Source organism: Ranitomeya imitator, chromosome 2, assembly GCF_032444005.1.
Source record: "Ranitomeya imitator isolate aRanImi1 chromosome 2, aRanImi1.pri, whole genome shotgun sequence".
In the NCBI taxonomy this organism is placed as follows: domain Eukaryota; kingdom Metazoa; phylum Chordata; class Amphibia; order Anura; family Dendrobatidae; genus Ranitomeya; species Ranitomeya imitator.
This window is the reverse complement of record NC_091283.1, coordinates 844,608,936-844,624,530: the sequence shown is the minus strand read 5'-3', so window position 1 is coordinate 844,624,530 and position 15,595 is coordinate 844,608,936. Positions and strand designations below refer to the sequence as shown.

Below are 15,595 nucleotides of genomic sequence, written 5' to 3'. Positions count from 1 at the left end.
AATAAAGTCTTTTAATGAAATCATACACCACACAGTTTTGCCATCTTTATTATACTGGTAATTCAAGTGACGCCTTCGATCTCCTGTAAAAAAACAAAAAAAAACAAACCAACAATATACCGTACCTGTCCGGCGTTCAGTCAGTCCCACGCCGTAATATATATCTGGGGTATATACACTTTATAACTGGGAGCGCTGCTAATGACCGGCCCGGCTGTAAACCACTGAGGAATGAATGATACGCAGCGGGCGCAGGCTCAGTAACTAGCGGTGACGTCGGGTGAGTCTGTGCTCGCGGCCGGCATGAACTCCTGTGACCTCAGGACCGTGGAAGAATGTAAGTGATGAGGTCACTGTGACAGAGCGTGAACTGCTGTGACCTCATCACTTACATTCTCCCACGGTCCTGAGGTCACAGGAGTTCATGCCGGCCGCGAGCACAGATTCCGTGACGTCACCGCTAGTTACTGAGCCTGCGCCCGCTGCGTATCATTCATTCATTCTCCCCTGTTCGCGCTGCTCGCCAGCAGGGGAGAATGAATGACAGCCGGCTTCAGCACCAGCCGGCGGGGAACAGTGCTTACAGTAGCGCTACTTCCCCGGCAGCCGTCCGTGTGGTACTGATGCGGCACACGGTTGCCACACATGTGCCGCACGTAGTACACAAACGGACACTGATATCTCCGATACTGGTTTTTCCGGTACCGGAAATATCAGGATGTGTGAAACCGGCCTAAGAGAGACCATTCAGGCAATGTGCAGAATCAGGGCTGGCAGAGAAAGGAGCTGCAAGGAGAGAAATAAAAACAGTCACAAATATGGGTTTGTTACATTGTATCAGTGTAGAAAATCCTCTGAGATGTAACTAAGCAACAGGAGCACAAATAGAATGATGGCGATTTCTGCCCCTGAATGTAAACTACTTGGAACTTATTCCCTGACTGCAAGCGATTGGAAACTAAGGGAGGGTGAAACTGCAGATATTTTATATGTTACAATGAGTAGATGTTACTTGCGTAAAGCATCACACACCTAAACTCCATGGAGAATTCTATGGTTGTTATTGGAAACTGTCAGCAAGCATGTCATAGACTGCCACCTGCCTCACTGCTTGGCTGAGATCCTGTAATGTAGGTTTCTAATTACCTGACCCCAGATATTAGTGCCCCCTGGTCATAGCCTTGATGAACCCCTCTACTTTTATAAAGCCAAATAACCCCACTTTCCGCATTCCTCCTCCGAGATGATGGGGTGCGCTTTCCTCGGGTTTACATGGGGGGCAATGTCACTGTGTATCTTCCATGTTCAGCTTCATTGCAGAGCAGCTGATGGCCGGTAAATCGGTGGAACCGGAGAGCTTCAGCTCGGTGACCATCTTCTTCTCGGACATTGTGGGCTTCACCACCCTGTGCTCGGCCAGCTCGCCCCTCCAGGTGGTGGATTTACTCAATGACCTGTACAGCTTGTTCGACGAGATCATCAAAGCGTACGACGTGTACAAGGTAAGAGGGGCCCCGGGGTCCGGCACATTGTATTGTGAGCTATCTTCATTAATATTCTGATAATCCGGCATCGTTGGTGCGACTGACCTGCTGGATTAACAGGTAATCTAATTCATCTTGAGCGTTAGGTGACTTCATATTTCTTACAGCTGAAGGTTTGTTACAATTACATCCAGTTTAGACAAGTCACTTGTACTCCACACATTCAGTTTAGGACAGGAGAGATTTTAGTTGCTGTTTCCTTTACAGAGATTGTCTGTGCTCATACTTTTTACAGCTGAGTGTTTGTTACAATGTATTAGATCAGAATCTGTTCCCAGCATCTGGATAGAAACCAGATCGGTTCAGTTCAAAGACAGCAAGCACAGATCTTGAACCTAGTATTTTATAGTTAAAGGCATTTGTATTCTACAATTCTTCATTTACAGAAGACTGGAACCTTTCTAATTTAAAGGGACTGTCCATTTCAGAGAGCAGCGAAAGTGGGTCCATGCTGCAACGATTTAATATCAGCAGCCCATTCCTTGGCCCAAACTAGTCGCACCTCTGCCCAGTTACAGACTGCAAGTAATCAGACCACGCTGAGAGTTGTAGCTTTGATTGCCACCACTGTTTACAGGTGGAAACTATTGGAGATGCTTATATGGTTGCCAGTGGTCTCCCTCTCCGCAACGGCATTGGTCACGTGGAGGAAATCGCCACCATGTCTCTGCATTTCCTCAGCGCAATGATGACCTTCAGAATCCGACACATGCCAGACGAAAAGCTGAAGCTGCGGATTGGTCTGAACACTGGTATGTGACTTATCTGGACCCAAACCTGCCTGCATCACATGTGGAGTCACTGTGTGCATTCTTCAGAGCTGCACTCACTATTCTGCTGGTGCAGTCACTGTGTACATACATTACATTACTGATCCTGAGTTACACCCTGTATTATACCCCAGAGCTGCACTCACTATTCTGCTGGTGCAGTCACTGTGTACATACATTACATTACTGATACTGAGTTACCTCCTGCATTATACTCCAGAGCTGCACTCACTATTCTGCTGGTGCAGTCACTGTGTACATATATTACATTACTGATCCTGAGTTACATCCTGTATTATACTCCAGAGCTGCACTCACTATTCTGCTGGTGCAGTCACTGTGTACATACATTACATTACTGATCCTGAGTTACCTCCTGCATTATACTCCAGAGCTGCACTCACTATTCTGCTGGTGCAGTCACTGTGTACATACATTACATTACTGATCCTGAGTTACCTCCTGTATTATACTCCAGAGCTGCACTCACTATTCTGCTGGTGCAGTCACTGTGTACATACATTACATTACTGATCCTGAGTTACATCCTGTATTATACCCCAGAGCTGCACTCACTATTCTGCTGGTGCAGTCACTGTGTACATACATTACATTACTGATCCTGAGTTACCTCCTGTATTATACCCCAGAGCTGCACTCGCTATTCTGCTGGTGCAGTCACTGTGTACATACACTACATTACTGATCCTGAGTTACATCCTGTATTATCCCCCAGAGCTGCACTCACTATTCTGCTGTTGCAGTCACTGTGTACATACATTACATTACTGATCCTGAGTTACCTCCTGTATTATACTCCAGAGCTGCACTCACTATTCTGCTGGTGCAGTCACTGTGTACATACATTACATTACTGATCCTGAGTTACCTCCTGTATTATACCCCAGAGCTGCACTCACTATTCTGCTGGTGCAGTCACTGTGTACATACATTACATTACTGATCCTGAGTTACCTCCTGTATTATACTCCAGAGCTGCACTCACTATTCTGCTGGTGCAGTCACTGTGTACATACATTACATTACTGATCCTGAGTTACCTCCTGTATTATACTCCAGAGCTGCACTCACTATTCTGCTGGTGCAGTCACTGTGTACATACATTACATTACTGATCCAGAGTTACGTCCTGTATTATACCCCAGAGCTGCACTCACTATTCTGCTGGTGCAGTCACTGTGTACATACATTACATTACTGATCCTGAGTTACATCCTGTATTATACCCCAGAGCTGCACTCGCTATTCTGCTGGTGCAGTCACTGTACAAACATATAATTATTATCCTCTGAGCATCTCCCACACCTGTCCTGTCCTGAGGAATCTTTATAATGTGAATGCTACTCTGGATGATTTCAGGTTGAGCTTCTGCTTGCAGTCACTGTGTACATACGTTTTATTACTGATCCTGAGTTACATCCTGTATTATACTCCAGAGCTGCACTCACTATTCTGCAGGTGCAGTCACTGTGTACATACATTACATTACTGATCCTGAGTTACATCCTGTATTATACTTCAGAGCTGCACTCACTATTCTGCTGGTGCAGTCACTGTGTACATACATTACATTACTGATCCTGAGCTACATCCTGTATTATACTCCAGAGCTGCACTCACTATTCTGCTGGTGCAGTCATTGTGTACATACATTATATTACTGATCCTGAGTTATATCCTGTATTATACCTCAGAGCTGCACTCACTATTCTGCTGGTGCAGTCACTGTGTACATACATTACATTACTGATCCTGAGTTATATCCTATATTATACCCCAGAGCTGCACTCACTATTCTGCTGGCGCAGTCACTGTGTACATACATTACATTACTGATCCTGAGTTACATCCTATATTATACTCCAGAGCTGCACTCACTATTCTGCTGGTGCAGTCACTGTGTACATACATTACATTACTGATCCTGAGTTACCTCCTGTATTATACTCCAGAGCTGCACTCACTATTCTGCTGGTGCAGTCACTGTGTACATACATTACATTACTGATCCTGAGTTATATCCTATATTATACCCCAGAGCTGCACTCACTATTCTGCTGGTGCAGTCACTGTGTACATACATTACATTACTGATCCTGAGTTATATCCTATATTATACCCCACAGCTGCACTCGCTATTCTGCTGGTGCAGTCACTGTGTACATACATTACATTACTGATCCTGAGTTACATCCTGTGTTATACTCCAGAGCTGCACTCACTATTCTGCTGGTGCAGTCACTGTGTACATATATTACATTACTGATCCTGAGTTACATCCTGTATTATACTCCAGAGCTGCACTCACTATTCTGCTGGTGCAGTCACTGTGTACACACATTACATTACTGATCCTGAGTTACCTCCTGTATTATACTCCAGAGCTGCACTCACTATTCTGCTGGTGCAGTCACTGTACAAACATATAATTATTATCCTCTGAGCATCTCCCACACCTGTCCTGTCCTGTCCTGAGGAATCTTTATAATGTGAATGCTGCTCTGGATGATTTCAGGTTGAGCTTCTGCTTGCACTGATGTCTCCTTGCTATTCTGTGACTTTCTCACCTCCTGTTTCTCCTGTTTGTAGGTCCTGTGGTAGCCGGGGTGGTGGGTGTGACGATGCCGAGGTACTGTCTGTTTGGGGATACTGTTAACACCGCATCTCGCATGGAAAGCAACAGTTTACGTAAGTGAAGCCTGGTACATTGTTCCAGCACTGCAGCTGTGATGTCATCAGTGTAAGATAAGTTACATCGTTTTAACACATTAGGTCCTAGTATGTAGGACTTGTATGGTACAACTGTGAGCTCTGTATGGCACTATTATGTTGGGAATATAAGACTTTATTATAATATGAGCGCAATATGGAACTATTATAGAGGTACCACATGTCGGTATTGTGTGTGCGCTGTATGGCACCATTATGTAGGTGCTGTAAGACATTAATGTCACGGTTAATGGCGAGGATACCTTTATCATCCCCACCACTCACACCAATTTGTCATGAATCGGGGTTGTTTGGTTGCCCCTGGTTCTTTCTGAAGGGGATTTATTTATATCCCACTTCCCAGTTCCGGTTTGGAACTTACAGCTCTCTGGCGCCCCCTTACCCTCAGGTCAGACAGGGCACTGCACCTAGGATAATTAGTCGCCAGAAAGGTGCCTTACTTTGTACTGGCTTATGGTTACACTGCAGCGAGGGCGATATAACTACTCCCACTCAGGCGGGAACAATAATTATCAACGCCGCCATTGATACAAAGCCTCCCAAACGCACAGGACAAATTCCGCTACCACCAGCTTTGATTTCTTAATTATTTATGGGTCCGGAGCCAGTAGCGTATTTCACTGCAGAGGACATGACAGTTCGTTATGGAGCAAAGAGAGACAAAGCTAGTAATTTTTTATATTTTGCTCCAAAAAAGGTAGGCAGTGTTCACAGAAGTATAAAAAGATATTATAAAGAAGACAAGTATCGTATCTACAGTACAATTACAAATAAAATGGGTTTAAAGTTGAAAAAACACTTACATTTCATTGAGATCATTTCATCTCCTGGCTGACGATGTTCTTAGGGGGACACATCAAGATGCATATCACACATCTGTATAGCAGCTAGACCCCAGACAAAAAGACACTGGAAGACTGCTGCTTCACTCACTTATTTCCCAGCCTAAAACCAAGGCACTCCCCCTGTGGTGACCTTACTCAGGGCTGTATCCTCCCCTTTCTTAGAGCTGTGACAAGACATTTTTATACATAGCTCGCTGTATGAACCTCGTATACGAATGACACAATGATCAGGATGTGCACCACGTCGGGGGGAATCTTTTAAGCATAAACATGGCGTAGTTACATGACTCGCTTTTGGAGAAACCCGCTCCTTGCACTCGATGGGTTTAGCTCCTAGCGATTTCCGTGAGCTATAGATCTCTCGATGGATATCCGGAATATATAATCCTTATATCTCTAGCCTGGATCGGTGCCAATATACATAACCTTAACAGAACAATAGAATCCCATGCTTGCTGTATCAGTTTTGGCCAGTATCAGGTGGGAGGGGGGAATGAGGAGTTTTAGACAGTCTGGTTTTCGCAGCACCAAGCCATAAAAATTCCAGAGGGAGGGGGAAATGAGGGGTTTAGGATTACACACGCAGGCTTTCCTTGACCGCGACACAGCAAAAACGCTAGTGCATGCCCTTATCATCTCCCGCCTCGACTACTGCAACTTCCTACTCTCTGGACTTCCCTCTAGCACTCTAGCACAACTCCAATCCACCCTACACTCTGCTGCCCGACTAATCTACCTGTCCCCCCGCTATTCCCCAGCCTCTCCCCTATGCCAAGCCCTTCACTGGCTTCCTATCGCCCAGAGACTCCAGTTCAAAACCCTCACACTGACATACAAAGCCATCCACAACCTGTCTCCTCCATACATCTGTGACATGGTCTCCTGGTACCTACCCACACGTAACCTCCGATCCTCACAAGATCTCCTTCTCTACTCCCCTCTTATCTCTTCTTCCCACAACCGCATCCAAGACTTCTCCCGTGCTTCCCCCATACTCTGGAACTCTCTACCCCAACACACCAGACTCTCGCCTACCATAGAAACCTTCAAAAAGAACCTGAAGACTCATCTCTTCCGACAAGCCTACAGCCTGCAGTGATCCTCAACCTACTGAACCGCCGCACAACCTGCCCTACCCTCTCCTAGTGTATCCTCACCCATCCCCTGCAGACTGTGAGCCCTCGCGGGCAGGGTCCTCCCTCCTTATGTACCTGTGTGCCTTGTTTTTTGCTCATGTTTAATGTATTTGTCTATATTTTCCAGTATTCACATGTAAAGCGCCATGGAATAAATGGCGCTATAAAAATGTATAATAATAATAAATAAAATAAATATGAAACAGCAGCTGAGAGCTCTGTATGTGTAATTGAAGTAATCAGAACTTTCCTATGTCCTGACAATTAATATGTTAGCACCTTATGGGTTTATTGTAACAGCACTACAGTGCCTTGCAAAAATATTTTGCCCCTTGGAACTTTTCAACCTTTTCCCACATATCGTGCTTCAAACATAAAGATACAATTGTACATTTTTGGTGAAGAATCAACAACAAGTGGAACACAATTATGAAGTTGAGCAAAATTTATTGGTTATTTTAAATTTTCGTGGAAATTCAAAAACTGAAAAGTGGGGCGTGCAATATTATTCGGCCCTTTTAACTTAATACTTTGTTGCGCCCCTTTTGCTGCGATTACAAGTCTCTTGGGGTTTGTCTCTATCAGTTTTGTCCATGGAGAGACTGAAATTCTCGCCCGTTCTTCCTTGGCAAACAGCTGGAGCTCAGTGAGGTTTGATGGAGATCGTTTGTGAACAGCAGTTTTCAGCTCTTTCCACAGATTCTCGATTGGATTGAGGTCTGGACTCTGACTTGGCCATTCTAACACCTGGATAAGGTTATTTGTGAACCATTCCATTGTAGATTTTGCTTTATGTTTGGAATCATTGTCTTGTTGGAAGACAAATCTCCGTCCCAGTCTCAGGACTTTTGCAGACTCCAACAGATTTTCTTCCAGAATGGTCCTGTATTTGGCTTCATCCATCTTCCCATCAATTTTACCCATCTTCCCTGTCCTTGCTGAAGAAAAGCAGGCCCAAACCATGATGCTGCCACCACCATGTTTGACAGTGGGGATGTGGTGTTCAGGTTGATGAGCTGTGTTACCTTTACGTCAAACATATCGTTTGGCATTGTTACCAGAAAGTTTGATTTTGGTTTCATCTGACCAGAGCACCTTCTTCCACATGTTTGGTGTCTCCCAGGTGGCTTGTGGCAAACTTTACACAACACTTTTTATCGATATCTTTGAGAAATGTCTTTCTTCTTGCCACTCTTCCAGATTTGTGCAGTGTACGACTGATTGTTGTCCTATGGACAGACTGTCCCACCTCAGCTGTAGATCTCTGCAGATCATCCAGAGTGATCATGGACCTCTTGGCTGCATCTCTGATCAGTCTTCTCCTTGTCTGAGATGAAAGTTTAGAGGGACGGCCGGGTCTTGGTAGATTTGCAGTGGTGTGATACTCCTGCCATTTCAATATGATCGCTTGCACAGTGCTCCTTGTGATGTTTAAAGATTTGGAAATCATTTTGTATCCAAATCCGGCTTTAAACTTCTCCACCACAGTATCACGGACCTGCCTGTTGTGTTCCTTGGTCTTCATGATGCTCTCTGTGCTTCACACAGGACCCTGAGACTATCACAGAGCAGGTGCATTTATACGGAGACTTGATCACACACAGGTGGATTATATTTATCATCATTAGGACAACATTGGATCATTCAGAGATCCACAATGAACTTCTGCACTGAAAGTAAAGGGGCCGAATAATATTGCACGCCCCACTTTTCAGTTTTTGAATTTCCACAAAAATGTAAAATAGCCAATACATTTTGTTGAACTACACAATTATGTTCCACTTGTTGTTGATTCTTCACCAAAAATTTACATTTATGTTTGAAGCATGATATGTGGGAAAAGGTTGAAAAGTTCCCGGGGGCAGAATACTTTTGCAAGGCACTGTATGTGCCAATATTGTGTGCACTGTATGGCTTTATCATGTAGGTAATGTATGACAATATTATGTGTGCACTATTTTGCACTTTGTGTTCCATACGATATTGCAGCATTTTTCATTGTGTGTTTTGCGGTTTTGATCGTGTGTTTTTTTTTTTTATCATGTCCTGCTATTTAGATCATGTTTATAACTTTTATAAAGATGTGATTCATCCGCAGCTTTGAGGATTCACATCTCTGAGACGTCAGCCAGCGCTTTGAAGCAAATTGGCGGATATTCGTTATCTGAAAGAGGATGGATCCAAGTGAAGGTAAAAGTAGCCAGATCGTTATCTCCTACTAATCTCCTACTAATAATCTCCTGTTATCTCCTGCTAATCTCGCCGGGGGGAGGGGGGGGGTGGACACCGACAGCTTGGGGCTTGGGACTCCTGTCCACAGACTCAGACCTCTACAACATGGGCAAGACCAAAGAGCTTTATAAGGATGTCAGGGACAAGATCATAGACCTGCACGAAGCTAGAATGGGCTCCAAAACCATAAGTAAGACGCTGGGTGAGGAGACAACTGTTGGTGCAATAGTAAGAAAATGGAAGAAATACAAAATGATTGTCAACTGACATCGATCTGGGGCACCATGCAAAATCTCACCTCGTGGGGTATCCTTTATCATGAGGAAGGTGAGAGAGATCAGCCTAAAACTACACGGGAGAAACTTGTTAATGATCTCAAGGCAGCTGGCACCACAATCGCCAAGAAAACCATTAGTAACACATTACGCCGTAAAAGTGTAAAATCCTGCAGTGCCCGCAAGGTCCCCTGCTGAAGAAGCCACATGTGCAGACCCGTCCGAAGTTTGCCAATGAACACCTGGGTGATTCTGTGAGTGATTGGGAGAAGGTGCTGTGGTCAGATGAGACAAAAATTGAGCTCTTTGGCATTAACTCAACTCGCCGTGTTTGGAGGAAGAGAAATGCTGCCTATGACCCAAAGAACACCATCCCCACTGTCATGCATGGAGGTGGACACATTATGTTTTGGGGGTGTTTCTCTGCTAAGGGCACAGGACTACTTCACCGCATCAATGGGAGAATGGATGGAGCCATGTACTGTAAAATCCTGAGTGACAACCTCCTTCCCTCCACCAGGACATTAAAAACGGATCGTGGCTGGGTCTTCCAGCAAGACAATGACCCAAAACGTACAGCCAAGGCAACAATGGAGTGGATCAAAAGAACCACATTAAGGTCATGGAGAGGCCTAGCCAGTCTCCAGACCTTCATCCCATAGAAAACTTATGAAGGGAGTTGAAGCTCCGAGTTGCCAAGTGACAGCATCAAAATATTAATGATTTAGAGATGATCTGCAAAGAAGAGTGGACCAAAATTCCTCCTGACATGTGCGCAAACCTCATCATCAACTGCAAAAAACGTCTGACCGCTGTGCTTGCCAACAAGGGTTTTACCACCAAGTATTAAGTCTTGTTTGCCAGAGGGATCAAATACTTATTTCTCACTGCAAAATGCAAATACATTTATAGAATTTATAATATGTGATTTTCTGGATTTTATTTTTCATATTCTATCTCTCAATGTTAAAATTAACCTTCCCTTAAAATTATAGACTGTTCATGTCTTTGTCAGTGGGCAAACTAACAAAATCAGCAAGGGATCAAATACTTATTTCCCCCACTATATGTACCCCACCAATATAAATATAAAGTGATAAGCAGCACTGTGCCCCCCCATTAGCTGTAATCTCTGACTCCCAATAACATAAATTATTCAGTCTGTGACTCCCCAATTACCTGTAAGGCTATGTGCACACGGAATATATGGAAGGTTTTACAGTACAAGCGAAGTGAATGAGATCCCTGACGTCTCGTGCACACGCTGCTTATTCGTTATTTGCAGCAGATTAAAATCTGCATAATCTCAATTCTTGCAGCGCATTTCACCCGTACTAATGGGGAAAAGGATGGCAAAAATTGAAAAAAAAATTAGTGTATTTTATGCAACTTTCTTCCTGCCAACACATTAGGATATGCAGTAGAATTTTCTCCTGAAAATCCTGAATGTGAGCACATAGTCTTAGTCCCTGTCCTGTGTCCCCACCATTCATTATAAGTCCTTGATAGCAGCATAATGAATTTGGGGGTGGGAGAAGACATTATCAGGTGCTGGGCCTCCTCCGCCACCTCCCAATTCATTACATGTCCTTCTTCCACCTTTCAGTTTATTATAAAGTGTCCTTTGTACCTTATTGCCTCCGTTCCCAATCCCCAATACTTTTAAGTCCCTGATAGCATCACAATGATTTGTGAGATGGGGAGGACGCTATCAGGGGCTTAGCACCTCCACCACCCAATTCATTTTACATACATATCTGTCATCCTCCCGACTGTTCATAAGTCCATTATATGTCCCCTTCCTCCTAATCTAATTGTCCACAGGCCTTATTGTCCTCCTCCACCCCACATCCCATCATTGTCCTTTCCCCCACTCCCATCATTGTCCTCTCCACCACCCTCATCATTGCCCTTTCCACCACCCTCATCATTGCCCTTTGCACCACCCTCATCATTGCCCTCTCCACAGGGCCGGACTGGGACTAAAATTCAGCCCTGGCATTTGAAGTCACACAGGCCACTTGTCACATGGTGACTGTATAATATCTTTGTACACTTGTAGGTTACAAGAAGTGAGGGGAGTGTAACACAACTATATAACATAGAATCACAGCTGTATCCAGCATTACAGCTCAGTCCTATTTATGGCTTTTAGTTGCAGAACCAAGAAAAGCCGCTACTTTACCTCCATAACTGGATCTCGTAGATAATGAAGGGATTGTGGAACCTCATTCTGATGCTCCATACACTTTGCCTACAGCCACTTTTGGTTCCGCTGCGCAGCACGAGACCCGGTGACCCTGACGAGCGGTGACATCAGTAACGTCACCGCTCTTCAGATATTCCGGGCCTTGCGCTGAGCTCGGCGACTGTGAAGAGTGGAATTGTTACTACCGTCACCGCTCTTCAGAGTCGCTGGGTCTCGCCAGGTCTGATAGACACCTCTCCATTACTTACACCAGGGATTGATAGCAGCTGACATTACGCAGCTGACATCAACCCTAAAATCATTACACATACCAGAATTAAATGCTCTGGCGGCTGGGAAAAGCAGTAGAGTTAGCGCTATTCCCAGGCACCGGGTGCTAACTACAACTGTCATCATCCTTGCCTCATCTCCCTGCAAAGCATTTCTGCTGTATTTACATGCGCTGATCTCAGGCCACTAAACGAGTGTGATCGACAATACTGAAGTCGTTCGCTTGTTTCCCGGCCTCTTTACACCAACTGAGAAAGAATGAAGGGAACAGAACAATCACAATTAGATCAGTCTGTCCCCATACAATATCATGTTATCAGCAGCACAACTGCAGTTTACACCGGCGATGTGCTGCCGAGAACAAGGATTTCTGTTCCCACATACACAATCCAATCACTCGATGAATAGGCAGCATTTTGCTTGTTTAGTATAATACACCCCATAGTATAATACACTTCTCAGTCCTCCATATAGTATAATACACTCCTCATAGACCTCCATATATTAAAATACACTGCAATTCCTCCATATAGTATAATACACTCCTCAGTCCTCCATATAGCATAATACACTCCTCAGTCCTCCATATAGCATAATACACTCCTCAGTCCTCCATATAGTATAATACACTCCTCAGTCCTCCATATAATATAATACACTCCTCAGTCCTCCATATAGTATAATACACTCCTCATTCCTCCATATAGTATAATACACTCAGTCCTCCATATAGCATAATACACTCCTCAGTCCTCCTTATAGTATAATACACTCCTCAGTCCTCCTTATAGTATAATACACTCCTCAGTCCTGCATATAGTATAATACACTCCTCAGTTCTCCATATAGTATAATACACTCCTCAGTCCTCCATATAGTATAATACACTCCTCAGTCCTCAATATAGTATAATACACTCCTCAGTCCTCCATATAGTATAATGTACTGTCAGTCCTCCAAATAGTATAATACATTCCTCATAGTGCTCCATATAGTATAATGCCCCGCCATTGTCATCCATGTAGTACAATTCACTTCCCATAGTATAATGCACCCCATAGTTCTTCATATAGAATAATGTATTCCCCATAGTCCTCGATACAGTATAATGTAACCCCAGAGTATAATGCAGCCACCCCACAAAATATATTGTAGCCCCCTGAGTATAATATAACCCCCCAGAGAATATAATGCAGCCCCCTCATATAGTATAATGCAGCCCCTGCATATATAATATATGGTAGCCCCTCCATAGAATATAATACAGCCCCCCCATAAAATGTAATACAGCCCCCCATAGAATGTAATGCAGCCAGCCCCAATAGAATGTAATGCAGCCAGCCCCCATAGAATGTAATGCAGCACAGCCCCCATAGAATGTAATGCAGCCAGCTCCCGTAGAATGTAATAAATCCCCTCCATAGAATGTAATACAGCACAACCCCATAGAATGTAATACTGCCCCCCATTAGCCCCACAACTTTCCAGTTATCACTCATTGATATATTAAAATACAATACCAAACCAAAAACACACTCCTCACCCCTCCTCGTGCCCCGCGCTACTCCCGACTCCGGTCTCAGCAGCTGCAGTCTGCCCGCCCGACACACAGCAGGTACGCGGACCCGCAGTGTCAGAGGCAGAGCGGAGAATGATGGGAGAGGGAGCGACAGTGGATGCTCTCTCCTCCATCATTGCATTCAACTGTGACGGCGTCAGATGCGGTATAGTTGAATGCGGCAGTAAGGCAAGGGGGGGACTCGGTGCTGGCGAGCGGCCCACTACTGCCACCGGCCCTTCTGGGATTTGCCAGAAGTGCCCGATGGCCAGTCCGGCCCTGCCTCTCCACCACCTCCATCATTGTCCTCTCCACCATTCCCAGCATTGCCCTCCCCATCACCTCCGTCATTGCCCTATCCACCACCCTCATTATTACCCTCACCACCACCCTCATTGTCCTCTCCACCACCCCATCATTGCCCTTCTCCTTCACCTCCATCATTGCCCTCTCCACTACCTCCATCATTGCCTTCTCCCCCACTTCCATCATTGCGTTCTCTCCCCACCTCTCCCACCATCCCAATCATTCTTCTTCCCCACCACCTCCATCATTGCCCTCTCCCACCATCCAGCTGTGCAGATGTGTCAGACAGGCAGTACGGGCAGGAAGCAGGCCGGATCCCTGCAGCTCCACTGTCATTTTCTCCTGTAGGCAGGGATCACTCCCTGCTTGCCACACATGAGGGCAATCTGATCTGGGCCTCCCCAGAACTTCGGGGCCAGAGAAACAGGCCAGATTTTCCTCCATGTTCTCCGCCCTGCAGGGGCCCCCTCCACCTCCGGCCCCTGTGCGGCTGCACTGGTTACACATGCGGTATGTCCGCCCCTGAATCTGACATCATAATTCCCTGTTTGCTTCGATCACACTTTCCTGTATGCTGCGGTCCATGGTCAGCCTTTGGCACAGGGCGTCAGCTGCTATACTTCAGTGGGGGGCGCTGCAGGGAGTCAGAAAATTAGTCTAAGGATAAAACATTGCATAGCACTCTGCCCAGTGTTACACTATGGGGCAGATCACATCAGCGATTGTTTTCTCATGCCAATTCGGCAGCATGCTGTGATTGGCACGAGACTCGGCTCACACGCACCCATGCAAGTTTGCGTCTGCATGTGAAAAATCGGACTGCACTCGAATGTCATCACAGTACAGTCCGATATCAGGCCATGGGGGAGACAGAGAAATTACTTTCTCCATCTCCTCCACACCTGTGATTCTGTTCTGTGAGAGAATCGGAGCACAGACAACCGACACTCGGCTCACGGTGTCAGCAGAGCTGGAGCCCGGGGTCATTAGCATATCACATCAGATGCCGGACGCCGGTCTGTTTCCAGCCTCATTTGCTCCAATCACAACTGCCGATGGTAGACGCTGCAGGGAGACTGGGAAAGTAACTTGCTGTCTCCTACTTCCTCCCCAGCAGGTGGCGCTGACCATACAAGCACTGTGATTGGACAAAGGTCAGCAGGTGAACTCCAATCAGTGCCTCTATTCTCTGCCCCGCCTCTCACGCTATCACGCTGGAGGGAGGAGAGAAAGCAAATGGAAAAACAAATTCATTTTAATGAAAATACTGTATCGTGTGCAAAAACAGCAAAGTATAAAAACCAATATAAATATGGAACGAACAAATCGGTCTTATCAGATAAACAGCTGGTATGTGAAACCACGCCGTCTTTGTCCAACACCTCCCTAAAAACAAGAAAAAAAACAATTGTTGGATGTAATGAAAGAACGGAAATTTTGTGCAAGATTATAATAGATTGTTTACGTGACAAGAAAGTAAACAATAAATGTGCGGCGCATTATCTGCAGATTTACTGCGCTGTATAATACTCCAACTTGCATCAATATAATAACGAAAATACTAAATAATAACAACATGTTCTTAGGGGAAAGGAAAACAGCGGACGTACTGGCTGAAAGGTAAATCTGGATTCCGAATGCCCCTACCGGACTTTCCAGATGACGCGGAAGATTCTTTCTATGGGTCGTATGAAGTAAG

The 15,595-nt window shown here is 45.1% G+C and overlaps 1 protein-coding gene across 1 annotated transcript in view; it reads left to right on the top strand.

Moving 5' to 3' along the window:
- The window catches only part of LOC138666882 (guanylate cyclase 2G-like), a 45,978-nt gene that overhangs the window by 25,438 nt on the left and 4,945 nt on the right, over window positions 1-15,595 (top strand). The window contains exons 12-16 of the mRNA XM_069755062.1: window positions 1,310-1,502; window positions 2,122-2,296; window positions 4,925-5,023; window positions 9,145-9,236; window positions 15,483-15,590. Coding sequence (XP_069611163.1) covers window positions 1,310-1,502; window positions 2,122-2,296; window positions 4,925-5,023; window positions 9,145-9,236; window positions 15,483-15,590 — 667 coding nt within the window. The remainder of the gene's footprint in view (window positions 1-1,309; window positions 1,503-2,121; window positions 2,297-4,924; window positions 5,024-9,144; window positions 9,237-15,482; window positions 15,591-15,595) is intronic.